Source organism: Periplaneta americana, chromosome 15 (genome assembly GCF_040183065.1).
Source record: "Periplaneta americana isolate PAMFEO1 chromosome 15, P.americana_PAMFEO1_priV1, whole genome shotgun sequence".
NCBI classification, from domain to species: domain Eukaryota; kingdom Metazoa; phylum Arthropoda; class Insecta; order Blattodea; family Blattidae; genus Periplaneta; species Periplaneta americana.
The window spans coordinates 85,006,740-85,022,037 of record NC_091131.1 but is presented as its reverse complement, the minus strand read 5'-3'; the positions used below and the strand labels follow the sequence as shown (position 1 = coordinate 85,022,037).

The 15,298-nt window shown below is 37.8% G+C and overlaps 1 protein-coding gene across 2 annotated transcripts in view; it reads left to right on the top strand.

The window, feature by feature from the left end:
* Positions 1–15,298, top strand: part of ssh (Protein phosphatase Slingshot) — a 461,482-nt gene that overhangs the window by 370,699 nt on the left and 75,485 nt on the right. For both annotated transcript variants that reach the window (XM_069847761.1, XM_069847760.1), the window contains exon 5: positions 5,239–5,304. In XM_069847761.1, the coding sequence (XP_069703862.1) occupies positions 5,239–5,304 (66 nt within the window). The remainder of the gene's footprint in view (positions 1–5,238; positions 5,305–15,298) is intronic.

The window sequence follows — 15,298 nt, the reverse complement described above, 5'->3', positions numbered from 1 at the left end:
ACATTTCCACGTTAATAGACTGTCCAGTAATCTTATTTCATCTTCACACTTCGTCACTCCAGAATTGTGTTATGTGCACTGTTCGCACCCCAGCTCTCTACCCCGGAAAAAATGCACATTAGGCGACATTAGAATAGCAAAGAGTGGGCGAGATTTTATTGACTATTATTGTATTTGAAAACAAACTCCCTTTGTCAAACTCGTTAGCCTAATGGTTACCATATTTTTCCACTGGATTTGAGGTTCCCAGATGCAATCTTGAAATATGACGATGGTTATTTAATGTCTAAATAATTTAAAATGCCCTTAATATGACTTCTTTCGCAAGGGAAATAGTAGTGGTGGAATTATAGCATGCAAGAGAACACTACCCCGAAATGAAAAGATTTTGGGAAAATGTACGTAGGCTCTACTATTTATCGCTCACATCAAAATTCAACATAATTTCACATTTCCTGTATAAATGGCTCCATAAGTAGTAGAATTTTGGATATCGGTATAATTCAAAATTATGATAGCCTAAGTGCACGTCCGTAAATTGCTGAAAACTACGTAGTAGGCCCTATGCTGTGTATAACAGTAAATCATCTACATCAGTGACGGGCAGATTTATACACTATGCAATACTGAAATGACGTGCACATTTCATACACTAGGAACCGGTTCTCAGCCGAAGCGGTACCATAACACGTGATAGTGGTTAAGGATGAGCGAGTTTTTTCGATGGTGCAAAGTGAACTAAATCACAAACGTTTATCAGTACGAAGATCATTCAGAACAGTTTCATGGCCCAATTCTGCGACACCTCCATACTGAATAATATGGTATGTTTTATAGTGGTGGTTTAACAATGATAATAATCTTTCCTCAAACTAAATAATCTTCTCCATTTTCTGCCTCCGAAAATAATAATTTTCTCACTGAAGATTAAAGATCCTGAGCTTCGTCTAACATCGCTCGTGCTAGCCATATTGTAACTGACTCACAAGTTCTTTTTTTATATAACCTTGACTGATTAGGTTTTTTGTTTAACTTTTTAAGCGGTGCACTAGATATCTGTTTTGATCACTGACTTCTCAGCGAGACAAGAAAATCAAGAGTACCTAGAGGTTAGGCAATCTTGAGAACAAATTTACTGTAGACGAGTGGCGGTATAAATGTACACGATCGCCCATCTCTGATCTACATCATAACGAGACTCGAATCCTCTGGTCAGCATTACGTATGGTCGTTGCTTAAGAGAATAGAACAAACACAAAACAAAGTACATAGCCTACGAATATCTTATTTCTGATGGGAGGGTGGCATTACGTATGGTCGTTGCTTAAGAGAATAGAACAAACACAAAACAAAGTACATAGCCTATGAATATCTTATTTCTGATGGGAGGGGGGAAATATTTATCTGAACTTCCGTTTTTGGAAACGAATGCGATAGATATATAGCTTCATACAATATCACTGTAATGACAGTGGCAGATCTCTCACGAAATATGCTTTGAGTGCATATTTTTCATATTTTATTAAAAAATATGCCATAATGTTCATCCTTTTCAAATTAAAGCATTGCATTGTAATAATGAAATTAACATTTTTCCCCACATAGAGTAAGTTGCCCCAATGTGGAATACGTTCCTCATATGAAATACCAAAATAAAATGTCCGTAAATTGCTGACATCTTGTGAGACCTATGAAGAACTACTGGAATAGGAGCCCAGATCGCGCTTATCTGGTTCTAGTTGAAAAAATCTCGTTGGCGAAATAGAATTGCGTGTTTTTAATATGAGCGTCAAGAAAATATTTTAGTAGTCAACACTGAAATATTTGCTACAATTGCAATGTAAGCATGACCATAATAATTTTTTGGCAAGTTATATGTGTACATATGGGCTAATATCACAGCAAATGCCCAGAGAATTTATTCAGTTGTTACGTGTCAAACAGCTTGAAAGTAAAATGGCTGAGATGAGCCTAATGTGGAATATCAGTGTGTGTCCTAATATGGAATATTTCATATTGCGGTCACGAAAGAAATATTTTTAATTTAGAAAGCATGATACGTAATCATGACATAAAAATATTTTATGGTATATTATGATAGGCAATAATAATAATAATAATAATAATAATAATAATAATAAACTATTATCATTGCTCATATGGCATCCAGGTATCGTCTGAATACTTACTACAGCCAGGTGATTCGGACATGCTTAGCTAATCACAGGGACCCTGTAAGGATTGTGACTCACTATCAAGTTTCAGAAATCTTCGGAAGAGCTCATGCTAGAGTAGCCACAGTGGAAACTGCGATTGATGGATATGAAAAAACTGGCATTTTTCATTTGATAAAGAGAAATTTCACGAGTATGATTTCCCAATTGAAGTAACAGACATTGTCTCTGTAGCAACAAACAGAACATCTGGCGTAAGTGTTCTCTCAAAATTCACCAGGCACCAAGTAATTCTGGTTCAAAACGAGAAACTACAGTAGTCCTAACCAATTCTCCCTACAAAAATGAACTTCAAACAAAAAAGCAAAATAAGGATGATGACAAAGACAAAGGAGTTCCAAAAGCACCCAAATGAATTGCCAGACGTGGTCTTTGGGAGACGAAGAAGACATCTAAAGGCGTAGAAACTGAAGAATCTTCGTCAGAAGTTGACGAAGTAGGGTCAGAGACTGAACACGAAGATTCTAGTTTCACCGGATGAATGTGATCCTGAATGTGTCTACTGTGAAGGCTTATGGTCGACTAGCAAAACTGATTGGGTGCAGTGTCAGAATTGTACGAACTGGGCTCACATAACCTGTGCTGGAAATCCCAAAAAGAACTTCTTCTGAACGAAATGTAAATAGTCATTGAGTCCATAACAAGCGTTAAAATGGAACTTTCAAAGTATGCAGTTTAAGGAGGACAATATTGTAATAAAAATATTTTCAGTGCCTTACGAAATAAGAAAGAATATACATATTTGCCAAAAATATCCATGTCTTTGCATGAAATAAATATTCTTTACTAATTAAATATATTTCTTATTTTATAGAAAAATACAAATTCACTATTCCAATTTAGGAACAGGGTATGCCTAATATAGAATACTACTCGGTACATTGCATTTATTAAATTTAATATATTTCCAATAAACTAAACCAGATGAAACAATTACTCTCTGTTTATGAAGGACCAATCAATATCATAATCAATTTTGGTACAAAAATTACATATAAGTTAGTAATGGAGTTAACGAGGAAAATATAAAAAGTTTTCCATATTAGGGCAAATTACTCTAATAGTTTTACATCGCAGTTCAGCAAAATAAATTTTTAGGAACACTTGATTTGCCGGCTTTTGAGATGAAACCTAGTGTTACATTGAACTCCACAAGCGAATAATCTATACCTACAGCGTGGTCAAGCTCTGATTACCGATTGGAGCTGATGTCGCTACTGCTCTTGAATTCACCCCTAAAAGTAATGATGAAAGTGGCAGATGGCGGTTCTTTCTGACCTTCAGCGTATTCTGAATCTTACCGGACCGGTGGACATCAATGACATCACGCTGCAGCGAAATAGGAACAAAACTGCTGGAAGGTTCAATGGCCATCATGGCGGCTGTACAAGTTATTGTGCTACGCTAGCAAGATTTTGCGAAATTTCCATACTGTCATCTCGCTCAAAGATAAGAGAGCATAAACAATTTATTTCTTGAACCAGTAGTAATAACTGGTCCGTTGACATGTTCATTCATAAGCCATTAACATATTTTTTTACGTTGTGCACATTACAAACAGTACAGCAGAACACACCGCCATGACACAACAGTGCACGATACGAGTGGATAAATCTCACCCTCGGCTGTCTTCACTGGGCATGCGTGGTCTTTTACAAGGTATGTGACAAGGTTACTGGGTTAGTTGAGGGGATAGCTAAGTGACGTGAAGCCGAGGATCTTAAATCATTCAGATCTTTACACATATTCCTCGGCCTCACGTCACTTAGTTATCCCCTCAACTAACCCACTAACCTTGTCACATACCTTGTAAAAGACCGCGCATGCGCAGTGAAGAGAGCCGAGGATGGGATTTATCCATTTGACCTCAAATAAAATAGATTAAGCTCCACCTCTTAGTGGAGGATTCAATCCGGCATCGGAATTGGAATCTGGTGTGGCTTAGTGGATAGAGCGTCAGCGCGTAGAGCTGAAAACCCAGGTTCGAATCCCGGTGCCGGAGAGAATTTTTCTCCGCTCCACCGATCCTTCATCATATGATAACGCAGAATTCCTGCACGGAAATATCATATGTACTTCGGTACATCGCAATACAGTGAAACCTATTTAAAGCAGTCTCCATTCTTTCTTCTGAAAAATGTTTCGTTATATGCAGATACAAAACTAAGACGAAGAAATTTTGGAACGTCATAATTTTATTACATGCAGTCACAAGTTATTTTTAAGTAAGAAAATAACTGACGTTAAAAGATGTATATAGAACACATTTTTACTATTTTTGAAAATGTTCACTGTAATCTCTTGCATATTTATTGTTGGCAACATTGTCCTTAGAGTCAGCAAATACTTTGTCTATTTTCTTTTATCATGTTCATTCATTATAGAGGATACATTTACAGATGTGATTGTTGATAAATAAAATACTTCCACTATCTTCACCAGCATCTGTAAGAAAAGTGAGTATGCTTTAATATATCATTCATCACTTCACCTGTGATGCACATTCCTGCCAGGGATTCAGAGCTGGGACACTCAGTACAACATTGTCCGTTGATGAGATTTTACACCGGCTTTATGGGAAATTAAGTCGACTTTATAAAATAACCACCTGCTACGGCGATTTCATCATGAATGTGGCCGTTTCTGCAGGTTTTTACTGCATTTTGTACCTTCGGTACAGTTTCCTAGCGAGTGAAGTCTGCCGTGGCAACCTGTTTGACTAATAATATTTGCTGTTTATATTTATCTGCACCTTTAGAGGACATCTCTTATTAATCTGTAGCTATATCAGACTCATTTATCATTTAATACATGTAATGGCAGTGATTGGACAACTTGTCAATCAGCTACCTCTCCGTACTTTCGAGGCGTCTGAAGATTCTATCTCTGCGCCCCTGCGTGTAGGCAACTGCAGTGCCATAACTGTGTATGGAGTAGATGAAAGCAGCAGGTAGGGGAGTGGTCGAGTTACAAGTAACGATGTCCATGTTTGCTCTAATTGCAGTGGGTTCAGCGTGAGCGTGTGCGGGCGACAGCATATATTCAAGCCGGTGTCAGTTCAGGCCATGTGGTAAGTACAAACAACTCTCCTTCCTTGCAAAGAATGTGGGGTTAGAAAGTTCCAAACATCGCCTCTGCTTTTATCATGGACATTGCATGGATTCCTAGAGAGCTCAGTTCACTCTTTCTTATCCATTGCTGGTAACCTATATGTATTTCGCAAAAGGTCATGATCCATTTCTAATCAGATTTGTAATTGTGAACTTTTAAGACGTCGTTCCTTGGTGGTCTGCTGGCCACTGCGCTTGCCTCTGGACCAAAATATCGAAAATTAAAAGTCTATTGAGGACTGAAGATCCAAATCAAGACTATTTTTTAAAGAGGGAAGTAAAACTAAAGTTTTTAGCATATAGACCTAATGAATTCTGCGGCATAGGCCTTAGGCCTACAATGTCTTAGATATATTCTGCGCCGAAGTTATATTTTCATTGATCTTCCCTTTCTTTTTCTTTACCTTTGTAATTCCTTCTAAATTCTTCTGTCGCATCATGCCTTCTGTTATCTTGTGCAAGAAAGAACCTTGCAAATTAGACCCGGTAAGAATTCCAGCCTTAACCTTGATTTTAACCAAGGCTTCTTTGAGTCCGTAATCCGCTGTTCCTCCGGTAGAAGCAAATTCCATGTCGTCAACAAAACACTCAAAATAAGATTTTGCATTGCCCACCGACATTTGTTGCATTCAAGTGTAGATGACTCTGCCAACTAATTACGTCGATTCTTTGTTATATTTAAAGTAGAAACTATGCGGAAATTATTGTACTACAAGGTCAGCAACATTTGATTACTGATTAACAGTAGCCCGTAGTTCGAAGAGCGGGTACACATAGTAAGAGAAAATACAGTTATTTTATATACTACATGCAGTACAACAGTTAGAGAGATTATTACTCTCTCCGTCGGTAATAAAAACTTGGCGTACAAATAGTTATCTTCATTGTCTTATTATGGGGTATAATGAATTACAGTGGGATATTTTATCTCCCTTCCAAACTAGTAATGTTCAGAAGTCCTTAGTTGGCCATAGCTAGTGACATCCTGAGCCAACCATTCGAAAAGCTTAAAAAATGTGCCACATTTTAATTGCAATGCGTTTAAATAAATATACCATTCGGTTTTATTAGAGAAAAAAATTATCAGTGCAACGTGAACACGTGCTCCACAGTTACTTAGTGCATTGTTTAATTATTATATTTAACAGACAGATTTAATGACTCAGGTTCAGTACTAGCAACTTCTCTGTCTGTACTAATTACTATGAAAGTTAATATTTTACAGGTCTATTACTAATATTCATAAGGCAGGTTTTGATAAGGATTGTATTTGACGTTCACTAATAGAAAATTCTACTGTGACAAAAATAATTTAATTTCTTAAGCCGATGATGATGAAAATGATGACGTCAACGATGAAGGAAATCACGGGTATACTTTCCTCTGAACAATGATTAACGTAGTATGTCAGTAATTCCACAGAGATAGTGTTGCAAATAACAAATTTGTGGAAAATGAAGAGAGTTCTCTTACACTATATACCACTTAATAGAGCATATATACTTTCGGGAATAGGAAAACTTTGTTCAGCGGTTGAACGACTTCCAGCTTGTGTATATCCTATACACTATTTAGAAAGCAGTTATTCTAAACACATGTCACAAAGTAAGACGTCCCTTATCTCAAAACTTATCAGTAAGATGGTAAATGTACTTGAACTTGACGTATTATTAATCATCCTTGTAACCGCTGTAGGCCTATGTTTATCAGCACTTCATAAGTGAGAAAACAAATAAGAGACAATAATAATAATAATAATAATAATAATAATAATAATAATAATAACTTAATAATACGTCATATATTCATCTATCGGGAAGAAATTTCTTTAGTAAAATGGACGAATTTTCTGCCACGTACGCAGACAACTCGTATAGGTCTATGGGTGACGATTCTGAAATGTATATACACTTTTATTATTACGGTCTTACTAATAAGCCGTGTTTAGTTTTATACAAGACTTATGCAGAGTTGGAGCAGAAAATGTTACTAATAAACCATGCAAAAGCGATGGATGTATAAACAGGCTGTAACTATATATATGAGAATCGCTTTCAAGTAGTTATATACAGGAAACCCCTTGTTTAAGCATTGTACACAGAGAAAAAAAATTGGCCGCCCATCTAACAACTGTTCGTATCGATTGTCATTTAATGATGATGGTTGCTTTGTAACCACAGAAGAACAAATCAAAGGGCACAGAATAATTATTAGAATTGTATTGCTGTAGCTGTACCCTTTGACCAAAATATAGTGTGGTAATCGATCAGGTCCAGTTGTACTATCGACACAGCGCGGCACACTAGCGCGCACTATCGGATGCAGTAGAGAACTTCAGATATTCTATTATCGTTCGTAAAGGAGTAATGACGAAACTATGACGTAGTTGTGTAACAGTTATATTCGCTAATATGTTTTCGCGGGATATCAGCCGAGTTAAGATTTTGGAATGCTCCAAGCTTTCGACTGCTATCTCTGCAGCCATCTTCAGGGAAGTGATGTCCGAACAGAAAGTCGAAAGGTTATATAGATGTGGCTGTCTCAGGTGAAACGGGATTGGTTGGCGGATCGGCCAATCCGGGGCCGAGAATTGTCATCGCTCGTAAGCTCCGCCCCTCCCGGGATTACTGCGTGAAGTTTGGCGGGCGGCGAGCCCTGTTCCGCCGGTTGGAATCGGTTGCCGTCCTCGGTCCGTGATCTTCATGACCTTGATTGTAAGAGGGCCTGAGTTGGTCTAAGGCCGGTGTCCATGCCTGACTGAGCTGGAGTCCACTGTCTCTGTTAAAGTTGTTTTTCTCCAGCTTGATCTCTATGGCCTCCTTGATTGTACGATCCCAGTAGTGGCTTGATTTGTTGATGACCTTGGTGTGGTCAAACAGTATTTTATGCTCCTTTTCTATGCTGTGTTGCGCCACTGCAGATTTTTCCGGGTAATACAGCCTCAGGTTCCTCTTATGTTCTTTGATTCTGTCTTCTATTGTGCGGCCAGTCTGCCCTATGTATACTTCGCCACACTCGCATGGAATCTTGTAAATCCCTGGAGTCCTTAAGCCCTGACTGTCTTTAACCTGACGTAGATGACTCCGGATTTTGCTCTGTGGTTTATGGATGGTTTTGATATTAACCATCCATAAACCACAGAGCAAAATCCGGAGTCATCTACGTCAGGTTAAAGACAGTCAGGGCTTAAGGACTCCAGGGATTTACAAGATTCCATGCGAGTGTGGCGAAGTATACATAGGGCAGACTGGCCGCACAATAGAAGACAGAATCAAAGAACATAAGAGGAACCTGAGGCTGTATTACCCGGAAAAATCTGCAGTGGCGCAACACAGCATAGAAAAGGAGCATAAAATACTGTTTGACCACACCAAGGTCATCAACAAATCAAGCCACTACTGGGATCGTACAATCAAGGAGGCCATAGAGATCAAGCTGGAGAAAAACAACTTTAACAGAGACAGTGGACTCCAGCTCAGTCAGGCATGGACACCGGCCTTAGACCAACTCAGGCCCTCTTACAATCAAGGTCATGAAGATCACGGACCGAGGACGGCAACCGATTCCAACCGGCGGAACAGGGCTCGCCGCCCGCCAAACTTCACGCAGTAATCCCGGGAGGGGCGGAGCTTACGAGCGATGACAATTCTCGGCCCCGGATTGGCCGATCCGCCAACCAATCCCGTTTCACCTGAGACAGCCACATCTATATAACCTTTCGACTTTCTGTTCGGACATCACTTCCCTGAAGATGGCTGCAGAGATAGCAGTCGAAAGCTTGGAGCATTCCAAAATCTTAACTCGGCTGATATCCCGCGAAAACATATTAGCGAACCAACGCCGAGAAAGCCTCAAATCATACATAACAGTTATATTGTTATACACGACGTATGTAATGATTATTAGTAAGGAATTTACACACGACTTATAAACGAGCTATTCGTTGTATAAGTATAAGACAGTTAATAGTTTTTTTTTATTAGTAAGAAAGTTATTGTATAGCATTTATAAGTCATTTAAACCATTTCCTATTAACTTCTCAGCATTGTATATTTTAATAATAATTCTTTTTGGTACCCACTTTAAGAATTTTGTGCTCCGCTCATAACATGTCGAATCGTTTTCCTCTTGGATCCGAGGTTCGGCGTTTCAGACCCGTCCGAGAGCGTTAGATTTTAAAGAGTCATAAAATCCTTAGGCCTACTACCTTACTACCTTCGGAAAGGAAATAAAGCTGAGAGGCCCATGTCGTGAATAATCCTGTAGAGATCTTTAGGCAAAATTTGTCAGGCGTTTCTCTCCTACGTTGGATTTCGAAACTGGATAACCAGTGCAGTTGCAAGTGTCGTCAAATTAAATACAAATCCATACTGTAAGATGTCGAATCAATTTAAAAAGGCCGGTATTTAAAACGAATAGTTTGATTTTGAAGCAGCTGTTATGTCGTACATGCATAATATAATCATCCCGCGCTTATATACTGCATGTCACATGCAGAAGAGAGCGGCTGATTGTAATAATGAGAACATTATCCTTTTCTCTCCAAAATTACACATTTTCTATTGCAGAATTTATTTTTTTCTTTCTTTCTTTTTCTTTCTTTGTCAGTTTTACTTCTCCTGTAATGCCGACATACGATCCAATGCGATGACCACACTAGACAGGAACACATTGCTGACCTCCCTGGTCATGTGGTTAGCACAGCACAGGGCCTATGCTCACAATACAACTGCACATGACAAGGGACATACACCGAGTCCGTGAACGGTAAACAAGTCTCGTCTGTTTCCAACACCGGGAATCAATAACGAATTGCTAGGTTGGGAAGCAAGTAAGGTATCCACATAGCCAAGGCGACGGGCCTAATGCAGAATTATGTAGGGCAAAACAAGTCGCCACTAAAAAGAGGTAGTGTATGGAAACCACGTAGTTCTTGGATTCAATGGACATTATTTACAAAGCGGTGTAACGGATTTTCATGCAAGTCCGGATATCAATGGGAGGAAAAGGCTATAGTGATTGTATCAGAAACTATAATGTTCTGTTCAATCTTCATTAATGAGCACAGTTGAAATCTTCTGGCAGAAATGTTTTGTTCTATTTTGTTCATATTCCTGTTTACTTGCATGCTTTCAACAGGACACTTTTTGAGGGCTTAAACCGGTTCTAAACTTGTAATTGCCATATGCGTGACCCTCATCCAGATCGTGTCCAGTGATGGATGTAAAGATCTTTTTCTTTATTGTTTCCTTCCAGCTGAACGTTCCCCTCCCCTGTAATCTAACATGTTTTGTTCATGTTGTTTGTGTTAGCCGTATTAGTGGCGGTTACCGTGCTTGCGTCTGGACCCAAGTGCCGCGAATTCAAATCCACTATAGCCTCCGGAAAGTAATTAAACCTATATCTGTTTTTTTCTGAAGATGTACATGACATTACCAGTTTTACAGTGACGCTACATTTCCACATTGTGAGTGTTCAATCGCTGTCTTGGCTCTTTTTAGCCTTTAAAATATAATTTATATTGCAATAGGTCGTTATATAGCGTCAGATGCGAAGGATATGCGATAATTAATTTTATTTTTCTTTATTTTATGTATCATAGTTATGTTTAAATAATAATAATAATAATAATAATAATAATAATAATAATAATAATAATAATAATAATAATAATAATAATAATAATATATTGTATATTGTCAATTGTCCACACCTATGGAGTAACAGCGCGTCTGGCCGCAAAACCAGGTTGAGTTTTTTCCGGGGTTTTCCCTCAACCCAATATGAGCAAATGCTGGGTTACTTTCGGTGCTGGACCCCGGATTCATTTCACCGGTATTATCACCTTCATCTCGTTCAGACGCTAATAACCTAAGATGTTGATAAAGCGTCGTAAAATAACCTACTAAAATAAAAAAAAAATATTGTCAATTAGTGTCAATCGTGTAAAGTTATCCGGTAACTCGCGCTAGCTGATGGCATGGTCGACCGTATTGGCAACATAGCGTTGTTGTTCAAGCTTGGCCGCTTAACCACCATGTTCCATCTTTAGGAAAAACAGGTATAGGAGAACTCTTAAGTCAGCGGTCATCAGCACAGTGCACTCTCGGGCTAGCGTCTCTTAACCGCGGATAAGACATTGCACTAGCGTGCATCCGTGGCTGCTGTCGGGCATGCTCTCTCCCTCTTCCTGCTACACGATGGGGTATATTACGACACACTGCTTATCCGTTACCTATTTCAGCGAGTGCTGACGACCACTGCCTTAAGTAACAGTAAATTTGTGGCATTTTGTCTTCCGTCAAATTAGTACCGGTTCTTTCCGGGTGTAAAAAGATGGCGGGAGAGTTGTGCCGAACACATTACTTTTTCGTTCCGAGGTCAAGAAAGCATGCCTACCTCCATGTTCCCATACACCGTACGAAGTGACATATGAATACCTTTATTTTTTAATAATGTAATGTGTAGGTCTACCAATTCCGGATAAATTGACTTGTAAATGAGTATGAAAAAAAGCTATCCGGTAGTACTTCAGGAGAATTCTCTATAGACTACACAGACAGAAGGACGAGATAATCAAAACCACATTTTCTGTATAAGGGGTGCAGTGCTGAAAACATGTTTTCGTGGAAATCTTGAAATCGATTTTTACTTTATCATAATACCTGCTTTATCTTCATACTTCGTATAATTTATTAGACATACAGAAAAAAGGCCTACTACGTCATTGTAGTATCCGAAATAACCATAATATGTATTATGTTGTAAGTAATTTTAAGAAGTGAGTAACACGCTAATAGCGAACTTCCCGGAATTAAAACTCCATGCAAATGAACATTCATTCGTGAAATTGGTAAATCCAGGTTTTGCTAGTTCTCCCACAGAGCGACGTTAAAATGAAGTTTATGTCTGTCCAGTTGTTCACTTGGACGGGGTAGGATGTGAAAGTTTTGAAGAGAAACGTTGTCCGTGGACGGCACGTTCCCTACATATATTGTATACCCTTATAGCTTTCATTTTTGTCTTGTTTAAAAGATTCATCATGCCAAATTATTCGTCAGTCTTACACAAGATATGTTGAGCAATTTAAGTTAACAGTTGACAAACTTATTGTCCGTCTACACCGAAGTTAACAAACATTAGCCTATTCATTAACATCGTTAAGGTTAACGTTTGTTCACAATGGTTAATGGCATTGTTTGCTTAACTTCTTTAACTTCCTCTCTCCACAGAAATGAAGTTGAAAGAAGTTCATAACATGGATCTAAGGGAGAAGGAAATGGTATTAAATTTTCTAAATCTTGGCGGAGAAAAATAGAGCTTGTAGAAAATTCTACTAAGAACAGAATTATAAAAAGTCTTTTGTGACAGAAGTATTAGTTTGTGGTCCATAATTTTTAGTGAACACAATTGGTCCTTAAAAGAACACAAACTGTCTCAGACAGGGATTAATGATCAATAATTACTAAGCGATCTTTATCAATATAAAAGAGATCTACTTTGTTACTGCGTAAATACAGTTCGAAAAATTGGTGAACATCGCAAAGATTAATGAAAGGTCTCATTTAAAAGTTATATCTACGTCACATTTATTGTATTATTTCTGCTCCCATCCGCTACGAAACTACATCAAGTAACTGCAACTTCACGTCAGGTGTTTGAAATTTGATTGCTGTTATTTTGTGGCATGGTATTCTCTGTGTTCGTAATAAGGAACTTGTTCTCACAGTCGTTATTGTAGCTGCAGTGTGTGTAGTGCTACAGGTAGCAAGTTTGGAAACCACAGTAGCAGATTTACGATTATAGTCCACTCGTACGCTTTTGTTTTTCTGCGCTCTTAACCCATGAACATTGTATTGCAAATTCGTTCACCTTCTGCATTCACGTCTTGTCTTAATGCCATGGTCTGCAAAATGTCAATGGCTCGTTCTATGGATCCGTGCCGAGAATGCGCAATTCGCTCTCCTGCTGTAGAAAATATCACTTTCACTGCAGCCCATTATGTTGCAGGATAATCGGGATGGATAATTCGTGGGAACACAGATTTCTTACGTTCCAGATAGTCTTTTGACTGAGTAATCTTCCTCATTTCATAAAATTGATAATTTTAAAACTAAATGTTTTTGGGTCAGAGAAGTAGAAAGAATATTTTTGTCCTGAAATATCTCTACTGTGGATAACAACGGCATTTCAAAGATGTAGGCACTACAATATAAACAGGAACTTTACAGATTCTTGTGATTATTAATTGAATTTTTTTTAACTGTGTTGTGTACCTTTAATCGAATTTAATTCAATAATCTAGAAGGTTATATACAGATATTATACAGTATATTCACTATATTAAATCGTTGATTTATAAGTGCCGTAGTTGGGTACACAGTTTGGGCATAGACTTCGGGTTAGCCTTCCGGCTAGAATCCTGCAATGCAGGCAGTTGAGGGCTACCTGACTCTAAACTTACTTGTTACTAGCCGTACCCGTGCGCTCTGCTGCACCCGTTAGAAATAAATATAAAGTAATTACATAATTAAAATAGGACATTTGATCCAGGGAACATTCGTGTTTCATAGAAGGATATATCGTTTATTATGTTACTTAATTTAAATTGTATTAAATAAATTAAAATGCGATCATTTTGATCCAGCGACCACTCATTTGGTCATAAAAATTATTTTAGGAAATACAGGAAACGAATGCCTATCAAGTTTTCTGTGCATAAGAAGCTATTTTAATCTTACCTGTCCTCGATTCACTCAGAAGTTACTGTAATAACATTATAGCATTATATCCATCTAGAGAAACTACACTTTCCAATGGTAAATTAATAATTAATTATATAAATCGGTTAATTTAGCTTCCGATATTATTTTCTTACAAACACAGAAACATTCTCTGTAGGCTACCGTATGTTTCATAGCTTTCAATTGTTGTTGTCCAAGGCCCCTTATAGACGAAGCCATTTGTTTTTTATTTCATTACACCGCCTTAGATGGCGTTATTATAATTTTGAAACTCATTTATCTCATTAAATATCAGCCCTATCAAAATTTTGCATGGAATAAAACTTATCGGAAATTATTTTTAAAGAAACTTTTGTTATGTAATATTTTTCATGAAAATTAATAATAAGCGAGATATTTCGATTTATTTAATTCAAGCCCCCTTATAACCCCCCTTTTAAATAAAATATTTTGAATGCCATATAGCCTAAATTCTAAGTTACAACGAACTTAATTTATATTCCAATTTTCATATAAATCGGTTCAGCCATTATCGCGTGAAAAGGTAACAAACATCCAGACAGACAGACAGACAGATAGACATACAAACAAAAATTTCAAACAAGTGATTTTCGGTTTCAGGGCGGTTAATTATATATGTTAGGACTAATTATTTTTCGAAAATTACCAGAAAAATTTCGGCTACAGATTTATTATTAGTATAGATGCGTAACTGAACCATTGAAAAAGGATCTAATATACTTTAACATTCATAACTCTCATTCATAATTAGAAAATAATATTAGAAGTCATAACAATGCACGTGCACTATAGCTATTTTGTGTGAATTGTACATATAGTACTATTTTATTACATATATTTACTTACACCGTCTTATTCTTCTTCTTGAGGCACCGCAACATCACCTTAGATGTTTTGGCCTTTCTCTGGACCAACACTAGACTCTCTGACGTAGCTGGTCTCCCTGATCGTGCTGACCGCGATGCAGAGTCCCTGTCCAGACATCACAAGACAAGAGACTTATTGAATACCATGGAATGGAGGTAAATCTCCGCCAACGCCAGGGAATCGAATCACGGACCGCTTAGTTTGGAAGAGCACGCTCAATCCACTGAGCCAAAGCTGTGGACTTAATTACACCGTCAGAAGTATAAATGAAGCAAAAAGCCGGGCTTTAGGGATTATAGTAAATAATATCTTTTGTAATTAA